Genomic DNA, 26,855 nt, shown 5'->3' with positions numbered 1-26,855 from the left:
TGTAATCCTTTCACAGCATACTAGTTGAGAAATTCTGGTTTAGGGTATTGGATATAAATTATATCTAGAATATATCGTTAGAGGGCAAAAAAACATCTCAGTTCTTCCCTCTTCTGTACTGGCATGTGGTGACAAAGATGGCCACCCAGGCTGTCCTTGAATGCCTGGGCTCAAGTGATCCTCCCACCTCAGGCTCCTGCATAGGTGGGACTGCAGGCACCTGGGTTAAAAAACAGAATACTTTCGCTAGGCATGATGGCATACACCTACAGTCCCACCTGCTTGGGAGGCTGAGTCAGGAGAATCTCTTGAACTCAGTAGTTTGAGTATGATGATCCCATTTCATTCTAGCGCAGGCAACAGAGTGAGACCTTGTCTTAAAAACACAAAACAAAATTAAGATGTCAGAATAATTTTGAATACTGTGACTATGGGTATGTATAGTTGACGCCTTTTTCCTATTTCTAGGACTATTCTATTAAGTGTAATCTCACTGCTTAATGAGCCCAACACCTTCTCCCCAGCCAATGTGGATGCTTCAGTTATGTTCAGAAAATGGAGGGACAGTAAAGGAAAAGACAAAGAATATGCTGAAATCATTAGGTAAGGCGCTTTGTTTTGTCTTCCATTGATTACTTAAAGTCTTCATACAAAACAAGTGTTCTGAAACCAAAGGTTTTAAATCAGACTTAAATACCCTGTTCACTCCAAGATAATTTCTCTCAATTAAATTTATAATGTGGGGGGAAGAGAAGATTTCTGCCTGTGCCTAATGAGCTTTTTTTGTTTTTGTTTTTCTTTTAAAGAAAACAATATGCCACAGATTTGATTTTCTAGGAACCAGAACTTCCATGTTCGTAACTAGTCAGGTTTGCAGACTTTCTCCTAATTATTTTAGGGACCCCATTCTAAACTTTACGCATGCTAAGTAAGTTAGCAAAAACAATTACCCAAAGTATTCCAGATATTCCATGTATATTAAGACAACAATTTTGTTTTTAAAATTTCAATTAATGAAGCCCCATAATTTATTGGCATTTTGATTATTGCAGCAAGTATCTTCTGGATATCCTCATTGTCAACAAACTAATACACAGTATAACAGAGTCTTTGAATAAAATGTGGAGTCTACTGCTGGCTCTGCTTCTTACTTGTGTGACCATTTATTAGGACATTAGGTTTTCATAATCGTGCCCATTTTGCAATAAATTTAACTCCCCGTAATATTACATGTTTATCCCTTTAAATAGTAGATCCACCAAGTACAGTCCCAACTTATTGTGTATATCAGTCTGTGCATAGTTTAGTAAGGACTATAATTTATACAAATAGAGTCTCCGTCAATCTAGTGGTATACCATGTGATATGAAAAAAATTTTAAAATGGGAAAGCACATCATTTGAATTCTGAGTAATATAAAAAAGTAGTTACCAGTTTTCTGTCTATTGTTATTTGATAACCTTTAGACTTTCCCTAAACCATATTTAACCAGATTATAAGGATAGAATCTGGGCATCTGTATTTTTTTTTTTTTTTACCAGCCATGGAGGTGTCTGATACATACCAAAAATTGAAGATAATTAATATAAATAGTAAGAAGTTGTAGGAATTTAGAGGCGTAGGTGTGGACTGAGAATTGAAGGATGGGAAAGCTTCACAAAACAGTCCTAATATTCAAGGACAGGTAGGATTTAGTAAGCGAATAATGTATGAATTAATAATGTATGAATACTCCCTAGGTATTTGCATTCTTTTTTTTTTTTTTTTCCAGTTTTTGGCCGGGGCCTGGTTTGAACCCACCTCTGGCATATGGGGCCGGCGCCCTACTCCTTGAGCCACGGGTGCCGCCCAGTATTTGCATTCTTTATATTTCTTAATTTAAGAGTCTCTACAAAAAAAAAAAAAAGTCTCTTTATCTCACTGTTTATTCAGCACTATGTATCAACTTTGTATCACTGAAGTCAGGATAGGAAAGAATGGTTATTAGTCTAAGACAGAGGTTTTCGACCAAAGGTCGCAACCCCTTTGTAACAATGGAAATACATCCTACATATGAGATATTTACATTATGATTCATAACAGTAGCAAAATTACAGTTATGAAGTAGCAACGAAAATAATTTTATGGTTGGGGTTCACCACAACATGAGGAACTGTATTAAAGGGTTGCAGCATTAGGAGGCATTAGGAAGGTTGAGAACCACTGGTCTAAGAGGTGATAGGATATTACCTAAGACTTTAGGGAAGGAACAGCTGATCCTGTCACTCTGAGTAGAGTGCCATAACATTGTTTAATAGCAACCTCCAACTCTTGGGCTCAAGTGATCCCCTTGCCTCAGTTTTTCTATTTTTAGTAAAGACGGGATCTCATTTTTGCTCAGGCTGATCTTGAACTCGTGAGCTCAAGCAATCCACCTGCCTCGGCCTCCCAGAGTACTAGGATTAGAGGCGTGAGCCACCTCACCTGGCTCAAATATGAGTTTAAAAAAAACAGCTGACCGGGTGGCACCTGTGGTTCAGTGAGTAGGGCGCCAGCCCCATATGCCGAGGGTGGCGGGTTCAAACCCAGCCCCAGCCAAACTGCAACAACAAAAAAAATAGCCGGGCATTGTGGCAGGCGCCTGTAGTCCCAGCTGCTCTGGAGGCTGAGGCAAGAGAATCGTGTAAGCCCAAGAGTTAGAGATTGCTGTGAGCCGTGTGACGTCACGGCACTCTACCGAGGGCAGTACAGTGAGACTCTGTCTCTACAAAAAAAAAAAAAAAAACAGCTGACCAGGGGACCAAAATAGATGGAAGTGAGCCTGTGGTAATAGGGATAAGACAGATACAGGGCAGCATCTGTGGCTCAGTGTGTAGGGTGCACCCTATATACCGAGGGTGGCAGGTTTGAACTCGACCCTGGCCAAACTGCAACAAAAAAATAGCCGGGCATTGTGGAGGGCACCTGTAGTCCCAGCCACTTGGAAGGCTGAGGCAAGAGAATTGCCTAAGCCCAGGTGTTAGAAGTTGCTGTGAGCTGTGAAGCCACAGCACTCTACTGAGGTTGATAAAGTGAGACTCTGTCTCTGAAAAAAAAAAAAAGAGACAGATACAAAAATATTTAGGCTGTAAGGGGATAGGACTTTGGAGTGAGATGTATGATTCTAGAACTGATACTGTTTTTTGTTTTTTGGGGGGGGTTTTTGGATAGAAGTAAGTCAGGAGGCTCGGCACCTGTGGCTCAAGCAGCTAGGGCGCCAGCCACATACACCTGAGCTGGTAGGTTCGAATCCAGCCCGGGCCCGCCAAACAACAATGACAGCTGCATCCAAAAACTAGCCAGGCATTGTGGCAGGCACCTGTGGTCCCAGCTACTTAGGATGCTGAGGCAAGAGACTCATGTCAGTCAAGAAGTTGGAGATGGCTGTGAGCTGTGATGCCCTGGCACTCTACCCAGGGCAACAGCTTGAGGCTCTGTCTCAAAACAAAAAACAACAACAAAAAAACACAATTCAGGAGAGTGGTAGTCTGATTTGTTTTAGGTTCAGTTTCTCAAATTTTGATGACTTTTTTTTTCTTTGTTGCCCTTGGTAGAGAGCCATGGTGTCATAGCTCACAGCAACCTCAAACTCCTGGGCTCAAGTGATTGATTCTATTGCCTCAGCCTTCCAAGTAGCTGGGACTATAGGCACCCGCCACAACACCCAGCTATTTTTTTTTTTTCTTTCTATTTTTAGTAGAGATAGGGTCTTGCTCTTGTCTGGGCTGGTCTCAAAGTCCTGAGCTCAAGCAATCCTCCACCTGCCTCAGCTTCTTAGAGTGTTGTGAGCCATTGCGCCTGGCCTAATGACGGCTCAAATTTTTATAATTGTCTAAGGAAACTATTTACTCTTTCACTCATTCATCAATATTTGTTCCACACTTCTTACATGCCAGGCTGTGTCCTAGATAGGAGAGAAATAGAAGTGACTAAAGCAAAGCTTCTATTTAATTAAGCTCACATTTTAGTAGGGAAAGACAGAAGAATAAACAATGAGAAAGATCATAAAAAAATACTAGAGAACGATAAGTAGAAGAATAAAAAGTGACCAGTAGCTGCTTTACATTGGGTTCAGGAGCTGAGCCTGGTGGCTCTGGGAAGCCAAGGAGGGCGGATTGCTTGAGCTCAGGAATTTGAGACCAGCTGAGCAAGAGCTAGACCCCATCTCCACTAAAATAGCTGGACATTGGTGATTACCTCTAGTCCCAGCTTCTCAGGAGGCTGAGGCAAGAAAACTGCTTGAGCCCAGGAGTTTGCAGTTGCTGTGAGCTATGACACTCTAGCCTGGGCAATAGAGACTGTCTCAAAATAAAATGAATCAGGTTCAGGCCTCCTCTAAGGGGATATTTAAAGCAGAGATCTGAGTGACAAGGAGGAGCTAGTCATATGTATATGCAGATCAGAGGAAGAACTGCTTCAGGCATAAAAATCAACTAGGTGTGTTCAAGGTACTAAAAAGCCTGGTGTGGCCTGAATGTGGTGAAATTGGAGAAAATCTGTGAGAACATAGATGAGTGGATCTTACCAGACTTTGGAATCTGGCATAAGGTATTTGGATTTTAGTATAAATGAAAATTAGGCGTTGGGGCTTGGCGCCTGTGGCTCAAGTGGCTAAGGCGCCAGCCACATACACCTGAGCTGGCCGGTTTGAATCCAGCCCAGGCCCGCCAAACAGCAATGACGGCTGCAACCAAAAAAATAGCTGGGCGTTGTGGCGGGCGCCTATGGTCCAAGTTACTTGGGAGGCTGACAGAATTGCGTAAGCCCAGGAGTTTGAGGTCGCTGTGAGCTGTGATGCCACAGCACTCTACCCAGGGCGACAGCTTGAGGCTCTGTCTCAAAAAAAAAAGAAAGAAAAAGAAAATTAGGCATTGGAATGTATGACAAGTTTGATGTTGAGAAGACTACTAGGTAAAACAGTTATCTTCTGCAGTGATTCTAACCAGCACTTGAGCTCCACTGCTTTAAAACTCCTTTCATGTTACAGTGTATCCTGCTCCCTCCACCAGGCAAAGGTCATAATTGGGTACCAAAAGGGTTGATTGAATTTGGTGTTAGTACAGGGTATGTCTGTTGATGCTTTCAGACAGATACTGAAGTTTAGAAAGTAGAGTCGCAAGAACAGTTATAAATCCATCTTCCAAGAGTTGCAACCAATTTCAAACGGAGAGAAAGAGGTATTTATGCCTCTGCACTGCCTTTGTATCTCTGTCTCTCTCACCTTTTCTTATTCACAAGAGGGACTCACTTCAAAATTTCTTTGGAAGTGTTCTAAGCTTTCCCTTTGTTCTTAAATAAAATTTGTTACAACTGAAAGAAAAAAAATCTATCTTCAAAACAGAATTATTGGGCAGCACCTGTGACTCAGTGAGTAGGGCGCCAGCCCCATATACCGAGGGTGGCGGGTTCAAACCTGGCCCCGGCCAAACTGCAACCAAAAAATAGCCGGGCGTTGTGGCGGGTGCCTCTAGTCCCAGCTACTGGGGAGGCTGAGGCAGGAAAATCGCCTAAGCCCCGGAGTTGGAGGTTGCTGTGAGCTGTGACGCTACAGCACCCTACTGAGGGTGATAAAGTGAGACTTTGTCTCTAAAAATAAATAAGTAAATAAAACAGAGACTTATCATATCTTTTTTGTGTCATTCACTCTTCAGGAAACAGGTTTCAGCCACCAAGGCTGAAGCAGAAAAGGATGGAGTGAAGGTCCCCACAACCCTGGCTGAATACTGCATCAAAACTAAAGTGCCTTCCAATGATAACAGCTCAGATTTGCTTTATGACTTGTATGATGACGACATTGATGATGAAGATGAGGAGGAGGAAGATGCCGACTGTTATGATGATGATGATTCTGGGAATGAGGAGTCGTGACATGCTCTTTCAATGCCCCTGTACTGCCCTGCCATCTCAGGCCAAAGGGAGGGGAGCAAGTGGGGACCTAGCAATGGCCCCTCAGCAAAAACCTATTCACAGGGGGTGGGGAAAACAAACACAGCTCCTGCTGACTCCCCTTATGGATCTCAGTTTGCTCCTTTTTATGGACCTTAAATGGAGAGAGAGCAACCCTACACAGAATGTCTGAATTCTTGCATTCTTTACCCTTCCATCACTGTATTGATTCTTTTTTAAAAAACATCATCAACCCAAACTCCCGCCTCACTCACTTCGTCTCTTCAGAATGCTCACAGCAAAACACGATTGGTCTGTTTTTAGATTCTTGAGGAATTAAATAGTCTCTCAAGACATTTAATGTGTTTAAAGCTGGGAACCTCTTGGCAGTTCACAAGGGCTGCATATACTGGGTAGCAAAAGAGAATGGGAAAAAACCTACAAAACAAAGTTCAAAAAAAAATTTTGCCAAGGTTTAGCTGCTCTTTTACATTAGCGTGTGCACATTCGTTCTGCCCCATGGTGGTGAATTTTGTTTTTCTCTCCCCATCGCTGGGATACGGTGGGCGTCAGGGACTCTGTGCTGAGCCTGATGAAATGTGCTCCTTCAGCCTCCATGAAATCATCCTAACATGGAGCCCTCGGCTACTCTGAGGAGAGAAATCAGATTTTGCTTTTTGAAATTGATTGGGATCTGAAGCCTGAAATAAATATTCATACTTTACATAGAACTGAGCACTTGGTTGCCATTTATTTTGAAGGCAAGGGTTATTGTTTTACCCCCAGGGAGTGGGGCAAGTGGGGATTAGTACACGTGTGGATTCTCAGTGAGGGGAACAAAGAGTTTAAAAGATCACGAAGCCGATTTTGGTTGATGCTGCTGGGGGAAAAGCCAAAACTACTGGTGACCACTGTTTGGAGAGGAGACATCTGATTTGTATATTTATGATGGCCTTCCCTCAAAGATAGATACACCTACCATTAAGTTTTTTTCAAAATAGTCACTTTTAATTACTCAGTATTAATCCTAGGTGCATGTGTTAAGTTTTGGTTTTGTGGAGCTACTTATATTGACCATGAAAGACCTGGGTGTGTGCAAAACATGAATGACTGGTTCTCATGTTCTTCATTGGAAGTGATCTGGACCTTTTCTCTTTTCAGTGTACTTTGGTTGTGGAGCATAAGCAGAAATTTTGTATTGAGCTCCCCATGGGTGTGTTTCTCATGGCAGAGCCAAGGGAGTTGACTACATGCTGTTTCTAGTCTCTAGGTAGGCAAGGCTAAGAGATCTTGCCATGCAATCACTGCAGCTTTGATTTCCCAGGCCTCAATCATATGTTGCTTCAATCAATACTGCAGCCTTCAGCATCCAGGGACTTCAAACTCGAAGGTGATTTTTGGTTGTTACGGGGGTGTATCAGATCATAGGAGGGCATTGGGGAAAAGCGCTATAATGTAAATCAGAAAGAGAACACAGCAAGGACTGACTACAGCCCTAGTTAAGATCCCTGTGCACTAGTATCAACTCCCTTTTCTTTGGATCATAGCTCTGAAAGGCAGATTAGGGACAGGGGTAGGATGGATCCTAGGATGGTCAGAGTAGGTGATGCTTATTCCTTAGCTCCTCCTTCCTTTCTGATCTCAGGGTTTTCATTCGCTCTCTAAAATTCACCCAAACATATGCTGACTACTTCCCAGCAGCCCTCTCTGGCCTCTACAGTTTGATATTAAATGGAAATGTTTAAATATGCTAAGGTTCTTAGAGGTTACTGTCGAGCCTGGTTCCAGTCAGTATATAATCTCTGCGGGGTCAGGGCTGGCTGCTACTTGCACCCTGAATCTTGGACAGAACAGCCCTGTAATATGCTCTTAAGTTGTCTGACTAGAAACTTTCATAGAAGGATATTTTAACCTTTCTACTCTCCACACTTAAGTAATGCTCGCAGATAACCTGCAAATCTTCTGGAGCCAAAGCAGCTCACAGTACCAATTGACCTCCCCCGACCCTCACCCTATACAGGTGCGTGCAAGTTTACAACCGATAGTTTGTTCTTACTCTCTTGGAGCCCTAAAATTAAACCTTTCATTCCCCTAAGGCATATCACTCCCAGGGCAGCTAAGGCACCGTGACATTGTGGAGGTGCAGTGCTGCTCGGTTCTGTCCCATTAGGCCCTGTTGGCCTCTGTTGCACGTTGACTCAGGGAGCCAGAGCGCCAAGTTGAGGTCCTACCTCTCAGCCCTGTGGGATGTTACTGTTGATGGGGCTGGCTTTGCCTCTGATGAGTACAATCAGTTGCAGAAGACTGGAGTGTGTTGACTTGGTAGCAGGTAGACATTCTCATAGTTTAGACTTACAAAACCTAGAGGCTGGTTCCAGAGCTGTCCCTGAGAACACATCCTGTGGAAAAATACTTGAGTATGTATTTTTTGGGAGTGGAGGTCTCAGGCTTAAGGCAGAACCTTGTGAGTACAGTTATGCTGATTATTTGGTGTGACATGGGCCCCAAATCCTGTATTTTTAGGTTCCTTTTAAAACTAATTGAGGCCTCACTGGATGCACTTCAGTTCTGCATATTTTGAGGCTGGGTGGAGAAAGTATCATGGTTCCATTTTTTGCTTCTCTGAAGGTCTTCCCACCCTCACCGCTCCCCCTCCCCCCGCCCTTTTTCTTGTCATTCCAGAGTTCTTTTGTATTAGCCAAATGTTTTTGTAGTCTCTACTTTTTGCCCTGGCAGTTTGCTTCTTTACGTGCTGGTTTCCTTATGTTTGGGGCATAAGGAAGAGTAAGAGATTGGAAGGGGAAAATGTATAGTTCTCCATTGAAAATTAACTCTCCACCGTTCCCACCTTTGATAAACAAGGTTTACATTTACAACTAAGATTCAGAGATGCAACTTTCAACTATTCTGAAACCAGCAGGACACACCTGACTTTAATAGTTTTCGTAGCTGAAATTGTAGATGTTTTCCTTCAGTTTAACTTATGAGAAAAGATTATCTGATGCATTTTGTGTTGACTTCCCTTTTAGTGGTTTATTTTGTCTTTTCCTGCCCATCTGTCTACTAATAAAATGTGAAATAAAATATACCTGTATTGCTACTTCCCATGGGATGACCCTCTTCATTTTCTTTCCTTGTGTTAAAGAAAACTAAAAGCTTGTCTCGATATTTTGACTATTATCTGGCAGACAGATGAAGCCCAGGACTCATGAAAACTAAAACCCAAACTGCCTGATCTCCCTTTTATAACATCCTGTCCAACTCACCTCCCCATACAATTACCGTCCCCAACAGGAGCTTTAACAAGTGGGCATGTCTTTAAAACTTCTGATGGAGGACACAGGAGTCAGCTGATAGGAGTAGCTCAGTGAATGGATGGAGGGATACTTTGCTGCCTTCCTGAGGCAAACATTTCCGTTGTAATTTGTATTCCTAACTTCTGGCTGTTAATAACAGATCAGGCAAGAACACGTCTACTAAAAATCCCTATTCAGTTTCAGTCAAGTTCAAGCTATGGGTTAGCAGAAGTGTGCATCTCATCTGATGAAATGGCCCAACTCCTAATTGTAGAGACCAAAAAGCTCAAAAGGAAAAGATTGACCCTAGGCTGGTTCTGACTTGACCGACACTTAAAACAGCACCGTTTTGTTTGCCTATTTAGCTTGGTCTGAAGTAATGATAGAGGAAATGAGAGACCGTAACACCTTGGGCAACACTGCTCTGAGCTGCCTGCCAGGTAGGAGCAGAGTTGTGGACGAGCAAGTGGAGACATGTGCCTCCTGCTTGTGGCTCTTGGCTCCTCCCTGGCATCTGGCCTGTCTCCTAACACCCTAAACTTACTGGTCATCTGTTCCACCATAGGGCTTGACTGGCAGTCAAGATTGATTTATGAAGAGCAAAGGATAGACAAACTGGTATATGCCCTCATGTTTATTCTCTCTCAGGCCTAGAACTCTGCTCTCAGTTCTTGGCTTTGTTCCAGATCTTAAAGTCAGATGAGACTTAGAAAAAATAACCCTGCCCTGGTATTCTGGTTGACAGGGTCCTGTGAGAAGGTTTAGCCATTATTGTTTCAGCCTAGAGAAGGGTCCAGCAAAACAAAATACCAATTCAAGTTTTAAATCTTGATGTTAGACTGCAGCCACATCCCTCAGTCACACCACACAAGAGACCGTGCATGCTCTCACATCTTTATTAGGTGGAGTTGGGGCAAGAGAAAACCCCTGAAACTGTTGCCCTCCAGATGCAGGACAACTGGAGTAGAGGAGCCTTTGCTTGTAGGTTTTTAAAGGGGAGGGAGCTAACTGGCTGAACATCTCTGAGCCCCAGTTCAGACTATTACCTTCAAGGTCAGTCAGAGGAAGACAAGTCTCTGGGGACAAGACCAGAAGCAGAAGCTCCTGCTGTAAATGAAGACAAACAGGTGCCCAGATTTATTTTGAGTTGGGGGATATTTCTGCTATTCCCAGATCAAAATTTGGCAAAAAGGGATGATGGAAAATGACAAATGGACCAGTTTTGTTAAAACAGAGGTTAAAGTAATTACATAGGGGAAGAAAACTCAAATAATGGATTACAAAGGAGTTAAGTCGTGATTCTTCATTGGTACCTGACCCCAATACCCAAAATGCCTTGAACCAGCCCTTCCAGAAACTATCCTTAATAGCCCATTGGGCAGGCAGGGGCTAGGTAGAAGGCCTGAAGGCAAAAGGGGGTGGGGGACTTATTTTGCTACAGCAAGAAGGGGCTTGAATGGGGAGAACAGACCTGGCTAATCTGTGGCTGCACCTCCTCCCCCATTTCCCCACACTTCTGTCACATTTACAAATACACATAAATACATTACATACAACAGCCAGTCTGAGGCAGGCTCCCCACAGAGCCTTGGCTATAGTACATGTCTCGGGAATCTCAGGAGTTGCAGGAAAAGGCACTGGGCTCCCAGAAATGTGCTCCATGTGTTCTCTCCTGCCAAGGGTGAGCCCTGCCCTAGCCCAACTCTCTTCAGGGTTTAGTTTGTCCAGTATGGAGAGTTGCCATAGGCAGGCTTGGAGGCTTGAGACTTGGGCTGCAGGGAGCTGGGCTGGCTTCGCTGACCTGAGCCACTCTGAGGAGGAGGGGAGAAGGTTGTCAAGGCTGGAAGAAGAGAAACCCTGGCCCAGGGCAGAGTGGCTGCCTCCATCACTGTACTCACCTGGGCATCCTGTGGAAGGTGATGGTGCAGAAGCTGTGAGTGGGGCTGCTGGTGGGCTGGCAAGATGTGCAGAAAGGGTGGGGGTGCATAGCCAGGGGCTGCTCCAGGGGCCAGTGGCCCAGTGGAACCCAAGGCTGAGGGCAGGCTGAAAGGTGGAGGGGTCCCTGCATGAAATCCCTGCTTGTCAAAAGTCTAAAGACAGAAAAGACAATGGTGAAGGTTAGGTTGGGCTGTACCTCCCAACAACATACACACTCACCTGTCTTCCTCCTCACCTGAGTCTTGTTATAGACGGAACCAGTCATATCAGGCAAGCCAGTGGTGCTTGAAGACACTGATACTCCTAGGAGGAAAAGTAGTTGGTCCCCACAGCAGTTGGTCCCCACAGCAGTTGGTCCCAGCTCTAGGCTCCCCCAGCTCCATAGGTACTCAGGGGTAGCCCTGCCTGAGATGGGGTCAGGAAGGAGGAGACAACTACTCCAAGCCTCAATCCTGAATAGGAGAGGTGAACACTACCTTTGCTAGACCCAGAACTTGCAGGCTTGGCTGAAGCCTGTGATGATCCACCATAGCCACCTTTGGTGTAGTCTCCCGCTGCTGTCCCCTGGGTCAGCTCATCATAACCTAGCATGGCAGGGTACAAGAGATGTGTGAGCCAAGCAAGCCAGTCTTACCTGTGTTCATTGCTGGGAACACCCCTCACCTGTACTATAGCTGTGCTGGCCATAACCGCCAGCCTGCTGGAAAGGGTTTGTGGGGGTACTGACGTTCACACCATGCTGCTTGGCTGAGGCTGGAGGAACCTGGTGGGGCAAGCAGACATGGCATCAGTGTAGGAACAAAGCAAGGTGGAGCAGGTCAGGTACTCCCTGCCCTAGACAGGAAGTGATATAGCCACAACCTCAGAGAACCTGTGCTTCATTAAGTGCAACACATGCTGGATCCAAACACAGAAAGGGTACTGAAGGCCAGATGAGACCTAGTGGGATAATGACCCTCCCTGCCTCCCTGCTTCTGCTCTCAGGAGCTGGAACGTATGTCCCAGGGTTTTTTTTGTTTTTTTTTTGCAGTTTTTGGCCAGGGCTGGGTTTGAACCCGCCACCTCCGGCATATGGGGCTGTTGCCCTACTCCCTTGAGCCACAGGTGCTGCCCAACCAAGGTCCCAGGTTTTAATCTTCCAGTAACCCAGGGCCAGGGGAAGAAGACTCACACACACACCCCACCCACACACACAAATACTCACAAACATGGTAGGCCCGTACTGGAAGGCACTGGGCACACCTGTGTAGTAGGGAAGGCCAGTGTAACTGTAACCAGGTGGCAGCGCAGGATTCAGAAAGGGCTGCTGGGCTGTGTGGTGAGTCTGGGACTGGCTCTGCTGTGGCTGAGCGAGTGTGGTGGGGGGTGCAGGAGATGCAGTGTCGCCACGGCCAAACTTTGTAACATCACCTAGAAGAAGAGCACTGCCTGGGATCACCAACTCTCATCTTCCTGCCTGGGGTCACCAACTCTCATCCACCCAGGAAAAGGGCCAGCATGGCTCCTCAAAGATTGGGTCTGGCTTTCTGCTCAATATGGGCAACAAGGAGGCATGCCTCAGCCCTTCTGCTTTTGTTTTCCAGACTCCTGAGATTATAGGCCAGACCCCTAGCCACCCACTACTCACCCACTGAATCAACTCACTTGAATAGGGATTATTAGCTAGACTCCCGTCTCGGCTGGCAAGGGCTGTGGGTGCAGCAAAAGGAATTCCATAGTAATCCTAGGAGAAACCAGAGAGGCCAAATCAGCAGGTAGCCCCTTTCCACTCCCAAGAGAACAAACCCAGGACATGAAACTCTGATGCCTCACTCCCAAGATGGGCCACACACTTAAAAGGTAGCACACATGGAGTACTCCAAGGAAACAGGGCCTATCAGAGGTGTGCAGCACCTCTAAGGCAGCACTAAGGCAGTCTACTTAGCTGGCTAGCACACACACCAACCAACCCTGCAGCCTTCACCAAGCAGATCCATTATGGGCCCAACCTCACATGTTCATTTTATAGCACACATAGATGCTTATAAGTGACATAGGCTGAATCAACTTTACTGGCTTTTCCTGAGACTCTAGCCTGCAGCTAGGCGGCTCACCAAACAGAACAAAGCTGAAAAGGACACAGCAGAAGAGGAGGTACCTAAAAGATTCCAAAGGGGAGCAGTGCTAGGTAGCTACAGGTACATTTAAAACCCAGTTGAGGCCTCAAACTGGCCTGTCACCAACCCTTAGCAATGATGACACTGCACATGACCCAAGGAAGTCTGACAGATGGAGATCTAACAGTGTAGAGAAAAAGAGGGCAAAACACAGTAGAGCTCTGTGGCAAAGGAGAGGCCTGCCTGGTGCTTACTCGTCATCCAGGGCCTTGAGTTGCAGACATCTGATCTCTGAGTAAAGGAAAAGCCCTAGAATGCCCTAGACCCATATTCAGGATTGCTGGGTCACATGCCAGACAGGCCCATCCTGGCTAGGAATGGCACTCACACCTCCCTTTGGCCATCTCTCTAGGTAACCTCCAGAAAACCCTCAGCATTCTCAGCCTGAAACCCCAAGAGGTAGGACTGGGAAAGTGCACAGTAGGCAAGAACACAACAGGGAACAGGCACAGAGAAGGACCAGAAGGGGGAGCTCTTTCATCCAAGAAGAGAAATCTAAAGGTGGGAACTAGGCACAAAAGTAAAAGAGACTACAGGACATGGTGGTCGGTGCCTGCTTGCAGCCCAGGCTACTCAGGAAGATTGCTGAGCCCAGCACTTTGAGGCTGTGGTGAGCTATTACTGCACCACTATACCCCAGCCTGGGTAACAAAGTGAGACCTTGTCTTGTTTGGTTTTGTTTAAAAAAGGGTAAGGTGGGCATGGTGGTTCATACCTGCAATCCTAGCACTTTGGGAGGCTGAGGTGGGTAGATTGCTTGAGTTTAGGAGTTTGAGACCAGCCTGAGCAAGTGAGACCCCACTTCTACTAAAAATAGAAAAATTAGCCAGACTTCATGATATGTGCCTATAGTCCCAGCTACTTGGGAGGCAGAGGCAAGAGAATCACTTAAGCCCAAGAGTTTGAGGCAACAGTGACACCATGGCACTCTCCTGAGGGTGATAAAGTGAGACTCTGTCTAAAAAAAAAATAATAATATATATATATGTATGTAAAAATATATATAAATATATATATATATATATGGCAGAGGTTACCAGTGACCCAAAGGACAATATATCTGAAAAGGTGGGATTTGGAGGGATTTCCTCTAAGACATAAAATGATAAAATTAAAAGGGGTCCTGTGAATAGGGGTGGACAGCCATCAAGAACCCTGAGGAAGGATGAATGTCAGGGCTGGTGTCCCCTGGGCAGATTCATGTGGAACAAGCTCCTGCTCTGTGAAGATTTATTGGAGATCCTGGCAGGCCTGTAGCCTTCAACCAGCAGACTGGTGGGCTCCAGGTCTGCACATGAGGCAATGAGCTGCTCAGCTCCCAGGCTTTGCCTCTGCTTTCAGAAATACTTCCAGCAAATAGAGAAGAATGTCTCCTGCCATAAGAGCAGCTCTATAAGCTCTTGTGGTCTGGCAGAGAAGGGGAAACATCAATGGGGAAGAGCTTGAGGAAGAAGAGGTGACAATTCAATAGGGAGGAAGCCTCTTCCTGTAAGAACATGAAAGACCACATCCAGCACAAACACTATTGTTCAAACTCTCTGTAGTCCCCCAGGACATGTCAGACCAAGAGGGCAGTGGTTACACAGGAGGAAATCCTGCCGGCTCACAAGGCAAAGAGCAGGTCTGCTTCTGACCAGTCTTTCCCCACAGCCCTATTAATGTGGTTATCCTCAGAAAGGTCCAGCGCCTTAACCCAGTACCAAGGTTCAGAATACAGAGATCACTTGGGCCTCAGAGTGAAGCTGCAACAACCAGGGCAACCCAAGGGCAGACTTTTTTCTTTTTTTGAGACAAAGTCTCCAGTACTGTGAGAAACAAATGTTCTTTATTTAAAAAATAAATACATAAAATAAAATATGAAGGGGAAAGGGACATAGAAGAGCCTGGACCCCGCTGCTCCTACCATGCCACACCCCACTCACCATTGGCAGCCGTGACTGTAGCATCTGGAGCTCGTCATAGCCATAGATCTGAGGATCAGAAAGGGCATTTTAGGGACCATACCCTATCCCCTGGGAGAATGAGGCCCTTACAGGGAACAAAACAAGGATGAGAAGGCTAGGATACACCCAGGAATGCGACCTGGATACGGTGCTGTGGGAACAGATCCTACCTTGATGAAGACATACCAGGGATCAGAGGGGCAGAGATGAATTGCTCAGGGAGGGAACAGCACCTGATGTGGGCATCCTTAGCTCAACTAAGGCTCCCCTCACAAGGTCCTGCCAGGTACCAGCCCCTGAGGTCAGGGGAGCTGGGGCCACCCAGGAATTCTACTATGTACTCACGGGGTAAGCAGGAAGCAGTCCTCCAGGGCCCACGAGGTACTGGTTGTGCAGCAGGGGAGGTACCCCCTGGGGCAAGTTTGGGGGTGCTTTGCCTATAAAGGGAAAAACTAAATGGAATTAAGTGGTCACCACAAAGAGTGAGATTCCTTAGCTATACTGGGAAGAAGAGACAAGGTCACTTTATTACCCCAGATGAGACCCGAGCTAAGAGGGGAGGACAGTGACTAAGATACAGAGAGCCAGGTTATGAAGAAGCTCAGGGGAGATAGCATATGCCACATTTAGGCTGTTTCAATGTCACAGACTTCTATGCCCAGACAGAAACACTCTTCTTCCCCCAATTCTAAAGGTCACGAACAAACAAAAGAAACAATCTCTCTCCTCAGAACAAGAGAGGAACAGACCATGTCAAAGGTGGGTGGTTATAGCTTCCACCAAAACACAGTCTGCTCTGCCAACACAGAGAGCCTAGCTGCAGTCATCAGTTATACCAAGTGACCAGGAGAAGCCATAACATGTCACCCCAACTCCTCCTCAAAGTTACTGTGTCAGCTCTGCTCCAGGGCTGAAAAGACACAGAAAAAACTAGGGAGCTAGAAGAACAAAGCTAGCAGGAATCATGCCAAGGGCAGCCTATCCACAAGACTCAGATTCCACTCATTCCCACACCAGGGTTGGAAGGATCAGGCCTCAAAGGGTCAATGGAACGCAATAGCAAAATCTGGCAATGGCAGGTCCAAAGTGAAAATGTAATCTTCTGATGCTCATGGCTATCCTCCACAGCCTGGCAGCTACCTCTGGGCTCCCTTCCTGGGAAGCCAAGTGTGCATAATCGAGAGAGGTTGGGACAGGAGGAAAGGCCTCTGGACACATACCTGAGGTCATTAAGGGTACAGCCCTGGTACTGCTGCTGGGTACACTTGCAGTGGTTTCCCCTAGGCAGAGGCTGTTCACTGTGTTCATGCTACTGGGCAGGCTGGTACCTGAGGACACAGTACTTGAGGTGGAAGTTGCTGCTGCTGAGAAGCTGGCTGATGACTGGAGGGAGGGGGTGCTCTCCACACTGGCGTGCTGGCAAAACAAAAACCAGGACACATGGATCTAGAGTCAAAGGAGGAGGGAGCTGGGAGGGCTTGGCCTAGTACTTGGGCCTACAGTCAGTCTCAAGATTCAGTGGGCAGGTGACAATGCAAGCACCAAGAAACTAAAGTGAGGGGAGGGGCTTTGTGCGCACTATGGCCCCTCACATAGCTAGATTCGGCCATCAGGATATAACTCAACACAATTAAAATTGAGCTCTACGAACAAAACCCTCTGAAATATTCTTTAAAGTCATGGTCTGATATCTGAAACAAGGCATAGAATGCCAACGTAACTTCAAATTGTACATGAAAACAAACCATTTGAATATGAGTAACTATCCACCTCATAGAAAAGCCTACAGTATCAGAAGTGCTGAGTAAAGGGACCCATGCAGTCCAGCACAAGTCTGAGTCTTTTATTTATTTAGTTTTTGGGAGAGACTCTGTCACCCTGGGTAGAATACTGTGGCATCACAGCTCACAGCAAACTCTTGAGCTCAGGCAATCCCCTTGCCTCAGCCTTCCGAGTAGCTGGGACTATGGCACCTACCATAATGTCTGGCTAGTTTTTTTCTGTTTTTAGTAGAGATGGGGTTTCACTGTTGCTCAGACTGGTCTGGAACTCCTGGACTCAGGTGATTCACCCACCTCAGCCTCCCACGGTACTAGGATTACAGGCGCAAGCCACCGCATCCAGCCAAGTCTGAGTCTTCTAAGGATTTCCTTCTATTGAGCTTCTTAGCTGCTCTGGTTGATAAGACACAGGAGTCTGAGAGAGGCCTTTGCTCCAAAACCTGGCAACATCTAGTAGTCCCACCAACGCCTTGCATGGCCTGCCACTCTGCCTGCTCAACATGATCCATCTCGGAAGGATGAGTGATACTCAGCAGAAAACACCAAGAGGAACCTGGCTTAGCTACTCAACTCTAGTAACAGGGCACTAGGAAAAGCTGAAAGTGCTGAGAGATACACCTGGTTGGGCAAAGCAAGTCCCCAGAAAGCAGGAAAAAGCTAAGATTGAGACCAGTCTCCAAACCAGAAAGAGTACAGAGCATAGAAGCACAGAAACTTCTAGAGTAAAAGACAAAGAAAAGGAAACAAACTCTGGGAAGTCCTGTGCCCACAGTACTCCCCTACCCATTTGAGCACTAGCGTTAGGGGTGTAAAATCTAAAGTAGATTCCCCAAAGTGAAGATAGCCCTGAGTTCCTAGGGCTATCAGGGACTCCTGCTCTTTTTATAGCACAGATAGACAGAAGCAAACTGGAGAAAGCCCCACCAGGAGGGAGGACACAGGATGGACTGACCTGCCTGGTGCCTATACCACAGTCTTCTCTAAGGAGCCAGACATCCTGTCCAAGACCACCCACCACAGAAACTGGAACAGTTCTGATAATGCTTCCAAGTATGACTGGTCATCTAACCCTCCAACCCTTTTAACCACAGAAGAAAAAATGAACATTCTTCATCCCTGTAAGAGATGCTTGTAAGAGAATTAGTTCCTGACATACTAAAAGGACCTTAGGAGCCATTCAAGCAAGCCTTTCCTCCTTCAATGGCCCCCTGTCTCTGTCCCTGACCTCTCCAAACTGTGAGGGTGCCAAAGTGTTGGTTCAAGAGGCCGATACCACATTGAAAAGGCCTCACAAAGTCAATCCAATGGGGTCTGAGCAGTTAGCTCCCCAGGTTAGACCCAGAAAAGCAAGGACAACAAAAACACTAAGATTTCTTTTATACTGCTGGAGTGGGAAAGATTGAACTCTGAGACACTATGAAAGAAGACATTTTTTTGAATGACAATACTAAAAAAATCTCATGTATAAAATAATAATTATGGCCAGGCACGGTGGTATCTCTAAAATAGCCGGGTGTTGCGGCAGGCGCCTGTGGTCCCAGCTACTTGGGAGACTGAGGCAAGAGAATCGCTTGAGCCCAAGAGTTGGAGGTTGCTATAAGCTAAGACGCCGTGACACTCTACCAAGAGCAACATAGTGAGAATCTGTCTCAAAAAATAAATAAATAAATAAATAAATACATAAATACATAAATAAAAAGAAAAGGAAAGGAAAAAAAGGATAATTCCAAGTTTGGCACAGTGGCTCACTCCTATCTATAATCCTAGCACTCTGGGAGGCCAAGATTGGTGGACTGCTTGAGTCTAGGAGTTCGAGACTAGTCTGAGCTAAGGACTAGTATCTAGTCCGTATCTACGAAAAATAGAAAAAAATTAGCCAAGCATTGTGGCAGGGACCTGTAGCCCCAGCTACTCAAGAGGCTGAGGCAGAAGGATCCTTTGAACCCAGCAGTTTGAAGCTGCTGTCAGCTAGGTTGTTGCCATGGCACTCTAGCCTGGGTAACAGTAAAACTGTCTCCCTCTCCCATAGGCCCCCCAAAAAACTGCAGAAAAAATATTGGCACCTTCCATCACAAAGAACTACCAGTCTCCCTAATACAGTGGGGGCCTAGAAATAGAGACCAAGGATCTGACAGGAAGAGGAAGCAAGAAGGCAAACAGCTCAAAAAAAAAAGAAAAAAAGAAAAGAAAATTCAATGGCTTTCAAATAAAAGTCCAAATACTTGATAGCAAAATGTTGAGAAATGGATTATTTTATTCATTGTCAGTGGGAGACAAACAGGTTAAAACCACTATACAGGGCAATTTAGCTACTTGAATAAAATGAGAAATACCTAGCAGTTCCACATATAGGATTTATCCTCTAGACACAGCTGTGCCCTAAAACACCACGTGTGAAAGGTTATCCAACTGTCATATCAAGACTGGAAATAGCTCTCGGTGATTAAATAAGGTAACACAGTTGAACAAAAAACTTTATGTTTCAACATGGAAACATCTCCATGATACATGGATCATTGCAAAAGTTCTGAGATACACAAAAATCAAGAAACATAAAATCCACATAGATGGAAACAAATGAAGCCCTCCCAGCAACACCAGTAAGTCGAAAAGTTGAAACCTGCACGGATGAATCAGAAATAAAGGACCATAGGCCAGGCATGGTGGCTCATGCCTATAATCCTAGCACGTGGGAGGCCGAGGCAGGTGGATTGCCTGAGCCCGTGGGTTTGAGACCAACCTGAGCCAGAGCGAGACTCCATCTCTAAAAACAGCCGAGTGTTGTGGCAGGCACCTGTAGTCCCAGTTACTCGGGAGGCCGAGGCAAGGGAATCGTTTAGCCCAAGAGTTTGAGGTTGCTGTGAGTTAGGATGCTACAGCACTCTACCGAGGGCAACACAGGCAATCTACAGAGGGGGACAAAGTGAGACTGTCTCAAAAAAAAAAAAAAAAGGACTATAACACAGTCTGTCTCAAAACTTTTGTGGTGAAACATGCACACTATTCAGTGTGGCAGAGGGGAGTTGAAGGCTGCTCTGTATGCAATACTCTGTTTATGTTACAGGAAAAAAGAATGAAAGGGGCAGAGGGCAAGGGGAAGACTGCAGACACAGGGGTAGAAACAAGCAGATCCCACACAGAGAAGCTTTTCAATATGCATCTATGTCTTTTTTTTTTTTGAGACAGAGTCTCACTCTGTTGCCCTCGGTAGTGCTGTGGCTTCATAGCTCACAGCAACCTCCAGCTCTTGGGCTTAGCTCTTGCCTCAGCCTCCCAAGTAGCTGGGACTACAGGTGCCCACCACAACACCTGGCTATTTTTGTTGTTATTGTAGTTTGGCGGGGGCCGGGTTTGAACCTGCTGCACTTGGTATATGGGGCTGGCACCCTACTCACTGAGCCACAAGTGTGCTGCCCATTTGTATGTCTTTTAATATTAAATATTATGAATATTCGGCTCATCACTGAATGCAGGTTTGGACTGCATAGGTCCACCCATAGGTTGGGTCCTCCCAACCAAATGCAGCATGAAAACAGCATTCCCCAGATATGAAAACTTGCGGATACAGAGGGCTGATTCTTTGTGAAAATAGGTTCTATAAAGCTCACTGTGGGACTTGAGTATGCATGGATTTGGGAACACTCATGCATTTACTAAGGGACTATTATACTAGCAATGTGAAAATGCTGTCACATTGACAAAGCATGGGACTAGCTGGATGAGACTACTCTGGCCACAGAAGTTCAGATTCTGTTACCTTGAATTTTTTCCTGAGAAAGGGAGTACAGCTACCCACATTTGCAAGAGCTCCCAACACAGTGCCACAAACATGGGAGGCCAGCCCACACTGCTCATGATGACAAGCTCTAAAGGACAGAGGCAGGCAGAGGTGTGCCCACCCTGTGCCTTATTTGAAAGTGATAGTTTTAAGTTTTTTTATGACAAAAGATAATGTAAAAAATATCCCTTGGAATGCCAGAATTTGAAAACTATGTTAGCCAGATCCAAATGGAAGGATATAGCTTTCCCTTTTCCCACCACTTTACTCTTCAGGTGAGCTAATCCCTTCTTTAGAGGAAACAAATTTCACCAACTTCCTGACCCCCGCCTATCTACACACATGTCCTTCCTCCCTGTTTGGACCTACCTATTCCAACCATGCCTGTAGCCCAGGAGCATGGACATCTTGCTCCTTATGCTCAAGTCTCTTCTCGCTTTTCATAAAGCACTCTCCAATAACCTGCCCCCTCTCCATTTTACTACCATTCATTCCTCAACCCACCACAATCTGGCCTGACCACTATCACATAACCCATACTCACAATTTCACAACCCACTGAGCCACTTCAACCATCATAATCTAAGGTTACTCTCAGGTGCATGAGGACACTTCCCAGCTGCCACTCCCATGTCAACTGTCTCTCAGTCTGGCTTCTAACACAGCTCACTTTTGCTCTACTCTTGCCTCTCCACCCTCCAGATTTCGTTCTTCAATGTTCAGCATCCTAAAGTCTCTGCCTGTGAGCCAGGGTAGACAGCACAAGGGAAAACTAAGCTAATACTACTAGGGAAGTTCCCATAACTACAAGCAGAATGGCTGGAGTACAGGGCACAGCCGTCAGTTTTTGAGGTGTGAAGGTGCACATGCATGTGGAAAAGACGGGTGTTCCTCACACAAGCACTGCCTTTTCCCTTCATGCATTTTCGCTATAATGGCCTTCACAAAGTAACAGAGGGAATAATGATTTTTTTTGTTGTTGTTGCAGTTTGACTGCGGTTGGGTTTGAACCCGCCACCCTCAGTATATGGGGACGGTGCCCTACTCACTGAGCAACAGGTGCCACCCAGGAACAATGATCTTGATTAAACTTAACCAGTTCAGTGACACCCAAGATGGAGTTAGCAATTGAGCCTACTTTTTCCAAAAAGCTTTCAAATGCCTCTATATACTAAGACCCAGAAAAATGGAACCTCTGCTGCTGAGCAGAAACATCTCCTCTCATGCTTATCAATATGATCACTACGTGACAGCCTGATTAATGACCTAGTAGGTCTAGAAAAGTGATTCTTCCATGGGACCACCACCGCAACAGTGGTCAGGTGCCCAGGAAATCAGAAGTTCAAACCAGATAACTTAGTTCAGCTATTTCAGCCACACAACTCTAGATCATCAAAGATACTGAAAATCAGCGAACTAAATAAAGCCCAGCTGCATGTGATTCATCTCTCAGCTCACTAAGCAGGGTGATGGAGGAAACCGTGTGGACACTTACGGTGTGTGATGTGCTCGAGGTGAGTGCTCCATGCGCAGAGAGGCTGCTCTGATGGCTGGAGAGTGAACTAGAAGACAAAAGAGAGCACCACGTGTCCACCCAAACAAGTCACTCCATACACATGAGGCCCCCTCAGTCCAATGAGCTGGATTCAGCATTATCCCTAATCTCTAGGGAAGCCCCAGCTCCAGATCCACCATTCCTTATCACCTCAAAACCCAATGACAGCATCCTGGTGGTTAGAAATGACCTTAAGGGTCGGCTGCCATGAGATCTGGTACATCCTAACCTGGGAAACCCCCATAGCCAACTTTAGTCAACTATGCCCACCTGCTCATTAGACTATAAAAAAGTAAAAATGGGTTACATCAAGAAATTGGAGACCCCATTACATTTCCAAATGAAGGGGAAAGGTCCTAGGTTCAACCCCACATGCCAGAGTCAGAGCCTGAACTCCCAACAAATCCAGAGTTCAAATCAAACACTTTTGCTCCTTGCTGGCTGAACAGAGATGGCAGAAAAGTCTACTCAGAAGACATAATTAACAAACAAACCCATTTTCCTGTACCCTGTTCTAGTAACTCTGAAACCATGACAAGTGCAAGTTAGACACTTGCCAGAATCATTCTCACTCCAGCTCACAGTGACATGGGCCTGGATCTAGGAGGGGGGGCTGGGCTCATGGCCCCCTGCTGGGGTCCAAGAAGTGTAGCAGGGAGCTCCTGGCCTCACCCTAATTCCTAAGGGACCCAATGCTCTATGCCAGCAGAAGTATTAAAAGCAGGCAAGGTTTTATTATCTGGTGGTCTTGAGACCTGATCTGACCAAAACCTAAGCTACAGTATTAATGCAAAAGACCAGGACATCATGCCAGAGTCCATAAATGTAGGGAACGACCTTCTTTAGGAGTTCCAGGACTTTGCTCCAACATATTTCTCTGGGCCAATGTTTCCCCCATACCTGCTAAGCTGAGAGAGGGGGTTGCTGGACAGGTCCCCAGTATGCTGGGATGCAGAGGGCAGAAGCGCAGTGCAAGAAGTGGTGCTGGGCAGGGCACCCACAGATGAGAGGGTAGAGGGAGGGTCTGTTGTCTTTGGAGCTGGAACTGGTGAAGCAGCTGTAAGAAACAGATCTATTTAGCTCCAAAACCATTCCTGAGTATCTGAAATAAGCTCAATATCTTGTGACGTGTCAGGCGCATCTGAGACATATATAAAGGTACGTTCCCTGGGGAAAAGATAAGCAAGTACCTCACCAGACAGCCCTGTGTCAAAAGGGCACATGATGGTCAGCCACACAAGACTCAGGCAAAAAGTAAGAAATCATACCTTTATTATTAAATCTGTCCTTTGATGTGAACATAATTCTCCCACCTAAAGGAACCTAATACCTAGATGCACCAAGAAAAAGAGGTGCTGAGATTTATATGCATAATTACAAAATGAGGAAATTTTTCCTCAAAAGGTATAGCAAGGGAAAATGAAGAGCTGATGTATAAGACCACCCAAGAATGCATCTACCAAATTCGGCTGATACTGCCAAAACTCATGGCTATGTTAGGGCGGGAAAGCGTTGAGAACCTTAACTACATACCTTGTGGAGAGATACATATACCTAAAGTCTGCAGAAAGAATAGACGCCTACTTTCTTTTCTTTTTTAAACAAGAGTCTCAATTTGTTGCCGTGGTAGAGTGCCGTGGTGTCACAGCTCACAGGAACCTCTAACTCTTGGACTCAAGTGATCCTCTTGCCTCAGCCTCCCAAGTAGCTGGTACCACGGGCACCTGCCACAACGCCCAGCTATTTTTAGAGACAGAGTCTCACTCTTGCTCAGGCTGGTCTCCAACTCCTGAGTTCAGGTGATCTGCTCCCAGAGTGCTAGGATTACAGGTGTGAGCTAGACAAATACTTTTAAAGCACAGTAAGAATTTCCATGGTATGTGCATGAACAGGTTAATCCTAGAGCATGTAAACAAGGACATAAGACTTCAGAAAGGATATCGATACAATCAATGGAAAAGACTCAGTTTCCATGCTGTCTGCACAGAAACTCAGATATGTGCTTGGAAATAAAACATCATTGTCTTTTCCAGTTAGGAAGGAGGAGCAACCTTGACCCTCCTACAAGACACCCTCAGAGGCCACTGGCAAGCATCTGAGTCTCTAAAAGAACACGCAATTAAGTCAATTCTCATAAAGGCTTTTACATTCATGAGGCCTTCTTTTATTGACAGTCTATTCCAAATATGAAATATGTTTTTAGAAAAACCAAATCACACCACAGATACACCTCACCAAAACAAAGACCTCAAAGGGTATCTCCCTGAGCTTTGGATGACAATGATATAACAGGTTTACAGCACACTTCCCTTCCTCGTAAAGAAGTAGAAATGGAGAGGAGAGGCGGGAATGAGAGGAGAAGAGAATAGGAGAATAAAAAACTTAATTTAAATGCATCCTACCTTCCAGATACGTCAATTCTCAGCCCTATGCCTGGACAAAAGAAACACTCAACAACCGATGCTAGAGGGGGAAGTTCCTCCCTCACGCAACAAAGCTCAGAGCTACCAATGTATCTCCAAATAGTCCTCCGAAACCAATTCCTGGTACACAAAATGTGTCATTGCATTCTAACTGAGGCTCACCCCGGTCTATTAATGTTCTATAACCATAATTCTGAAAAATAACAATAAAAAAGTTTATCTGGGCTTGGCGTCTGTGCTCAGTGGCTAGGGCACCAGCCACATACACTGGGGCTGGAAGGTTCAAATCTGGGCCGGGCCTGCTAAACAACGACAACTACAATAAAAAAAATAGCCAGGTGTTATGCCAGGCACCTGTAGTCCCAGCGACTCGGGAGGCTGAGGCAAGAAGATGGCTTAAGCCCAAGTTTGAGGTTGCTGTGAGCTGAGATGCCACAGCACTCTACCCAGGGCAACACAGTGAGACTCTGTCTCAAAAAAAAAAAAAAAGTCTTTCTGGCTTCACACCCATTTGACATACTGAATGAAGAAAGCAAACAAACAATGACAGGAAAACTAACCAACACAAAGGAAAGAAACAAGTAATGGGGATTCACCTGCACTATCTTTAGGGAATAGCGAGGTGAGGGTGCTCATTTTTCTCTTCTTTTCTTTTTTTTGGAGACAGAGTGGTGTGTTGCCCTCTGTAGAGTGGTGTGGCGTCACAGCTCACAGCAACCACAAACTCTTGGGCTTAAGCGATTCTCTTGCCTCAGCCTCCCAAGTAGCTGGGACTACAGGTGCCCACAACGCCTGGCTATTTTTTGGTGCAGTTGGCATTGTTTAGCTGGCCTGGGCCGGGTTTGAACCCACCAGCCTTGGTGTATGTGGCCGGCACCCAACTCACTGAGCTATAGGTGCTGAGTTAAGGGGGGTGCTCATTTTTCACCCAAACATCCACACTGAATATTTTATCTCTCTTCCTAACCAACTAGGACAATAATTTTTTGCTTTAAAACTTCATCATATTATTGGCGTAACAGCCCTTTCAGCAGCCTAGAACCCGTGTCATCTTTTTTAAATGCATACTCCACATTGCACTTAGAGTACAGTCTGATTGGAGTAAGAACATGAGACTATCACCTCCTTCTTGCTGTAACTTTGACATTTCTACTAATACCACCAGTTTTCACATATTTCCATAGGAATCTCTAGTTGAGCTTCTTAATCCTTCCAAGCAAAGAAAGGACTTGGTTTCACTTAACCTTTGAACGTGGCTTCTCTCTGTTCCAATGATGGATAAGAAGCAGTTATCAGAAAAAAATGTAAAAGGGCTATTTTGGAGAATGAGCCATTGGCCAATTAATGTTTTCCGCATCACATTAACTATACTCTTTCTCTCTTTAGCTTCCAAAAGTCAGGGTGAGAATAGTTAACCGACATACTTACTGTCTAGCGTCTGCTGACTTCGACCACCTCCATGTCCATTCTATAAGGAACAGAAGAGAAAGTAAAATCAAATGATTACCTGAAAGACTTTCTACTGGGATTCTGAACCAAGCACATGAAATACAGATAATCAAGAGACAATGATCTGTTTCACTCTATTTCTAAATTGCCTCTAAAGGAGAGGCAATAAAACAAATTCTAATAAAACCCACAGAATTTCCATTTCTGAAAACAAGATTTGTTATTTGGGAAAATAACAAGGATACAACATAAGACCCAAATCATAAGAAGCAATAAAACATTCCTAAAACAATTACTAAAAAGTCCAAATATAAGAAGAACACAAAGTCCCATTACAGTTAAAAGTACCAAACGCCTTCATATCTTATGCAAGTTCTACTGAGTCCTACTCAAGCAAATCTTTCCAAATCACAAAAAAAAAAAAAAGTAATTTCTCTATCAGGAGTTATCATATTTTATATTACTAGCAACATGGTTCTCAAAAAAAAAGAGGTACCTCTTTGAAACCTGGCTTTTCTGATATAGGTGGATAGAGAATAGATTAGAAAGTATGGCAGCACCAAAAACTGAAAACAACTAGTTAGAGCCAACCGTAAGATATTTCTTTCTTTCTTTTTTTTTTTTGAGACAGA

The 26,855-nt window shown here is 45.2% G+C and overlaps 2 protein-coding genes and 1 non-coding gene across 9 annotated transcripts in view; 1 reads left to right on the top strand and 2 right to left on the bottom strand.

Annotated features, from left to right (window-relative positions):
- The window catches only part of UBE2R2 (ubiquitin conjugating enzyme E2 R2), a 115,055-nt gene extending 108,420 nt beyond the window's left edge, over positions 1-6,635 (top strand). The window contains exons 4-5 of one of the 2 annotated variants that reach the window (XM_053570571.1): positions 469-603; positions 5,670-6,635. In XM_053570571.1, coding sequence (XP_053426546.1) covers positions 469-603; positions 5,670-5,886 — 352 coding nt within the window. In that variant the 3' untranslated portion in view covers positions 5,887-6,635. The remainder of the gene's footprint in view (positions 1-468; positions 604-5,669) is intronic. The other variant, XM_053570580.1, reaches the window with a different exon arrangement.
- Positions 6,636-10,082: 3,447 nt separating this feature from the next.
- The window catches only part of UBAP2 (ubiquitin associated protein 2), a 122,285-nt gene continuing 105,512 nt past the window's right edge, over positions 10,083-26,855 (bottom strand). For 4 of the 6 annotated variants that reach the window (XM_053570416.1, XM_053570445.1, XM_053570435.1 and 1 more), the window contains 13 exons: positions 26,203-26,242; positions 23,252-23,423; positions 22,292-22,358; positions 16,458-16,653; positions 15,583-15,674; positions 15,217-15,264; positions 12,783-12,861; positions 12,343-12,548; positions 11,802-11,901; positions 11,615-11,722; positions 11,374-11,441; positions 11,099-11,290; positions 10,083-11,011 (listed from right to left, as the gene is read on the bottom strand). In XM_053570416.1, the coding sequence (XP_053426391.1) occupies positions 10,916-11,011; positions 11,099-11,290; positions 11,374-11,441; positions 11,615-11,722; positions 11,802-11,901; positions 12,343-12,548; positions 12,783-12,861; positions 15,217-15,264; positions 15,583-15,674; positions 16,458-16,653; positions 22,292-22,358; positions 23,252-23,423; positions 26,203-26,242 (1,464 nt within the window). In that variant the 3' untranslated portion in view covers positions 10,083-10,915. Of the gene's footprint in view, positions 11,012-11,098; positions 11,291-11,373; positions 11,442-11,614; positions 11,723-11,801; positions 11,902-12,342; positions 12,549-12,782; positions 12,862-15,216; positions 15,265-15,582; positions 15,675-16,457; positions 16,654-22,291; positions 22,359-23,251; positions 23,424-26,202; positions 26,243-26,855 lie in introns of those variants that run through there. The other 2 variants (XM_053570425.1, XR_008375651.1) reach the window with 2 other exon arrangements.
- LOC128580349 (small nucleolar RNA SNORD121A) lies at positions 24,304-24,384 on the bottom strand. Its single transcript, XR_008378643.1, has one exon. It is a non-coding gene; the product is annotated as a small nucleolar RNA SNORD121A (small nucleolar RNA).

Source organism: Nycticebus coucang, chromosome 2 (genome assembly GCF_027406575.1).
Source record: "Nycticebus coucang isolate mNycCou1 chromosome 2, mNycCou1.pri, whole genome shotgun sequence".
NCBI lineage: Eukaryota > Metazoa > Chordata > Mammalia > Primates > Lorisidae > Nycticebus > Nycticebus coucang.
This window is presented reverse-complemented; position numbering and strand designations above follow the sequence as displayed.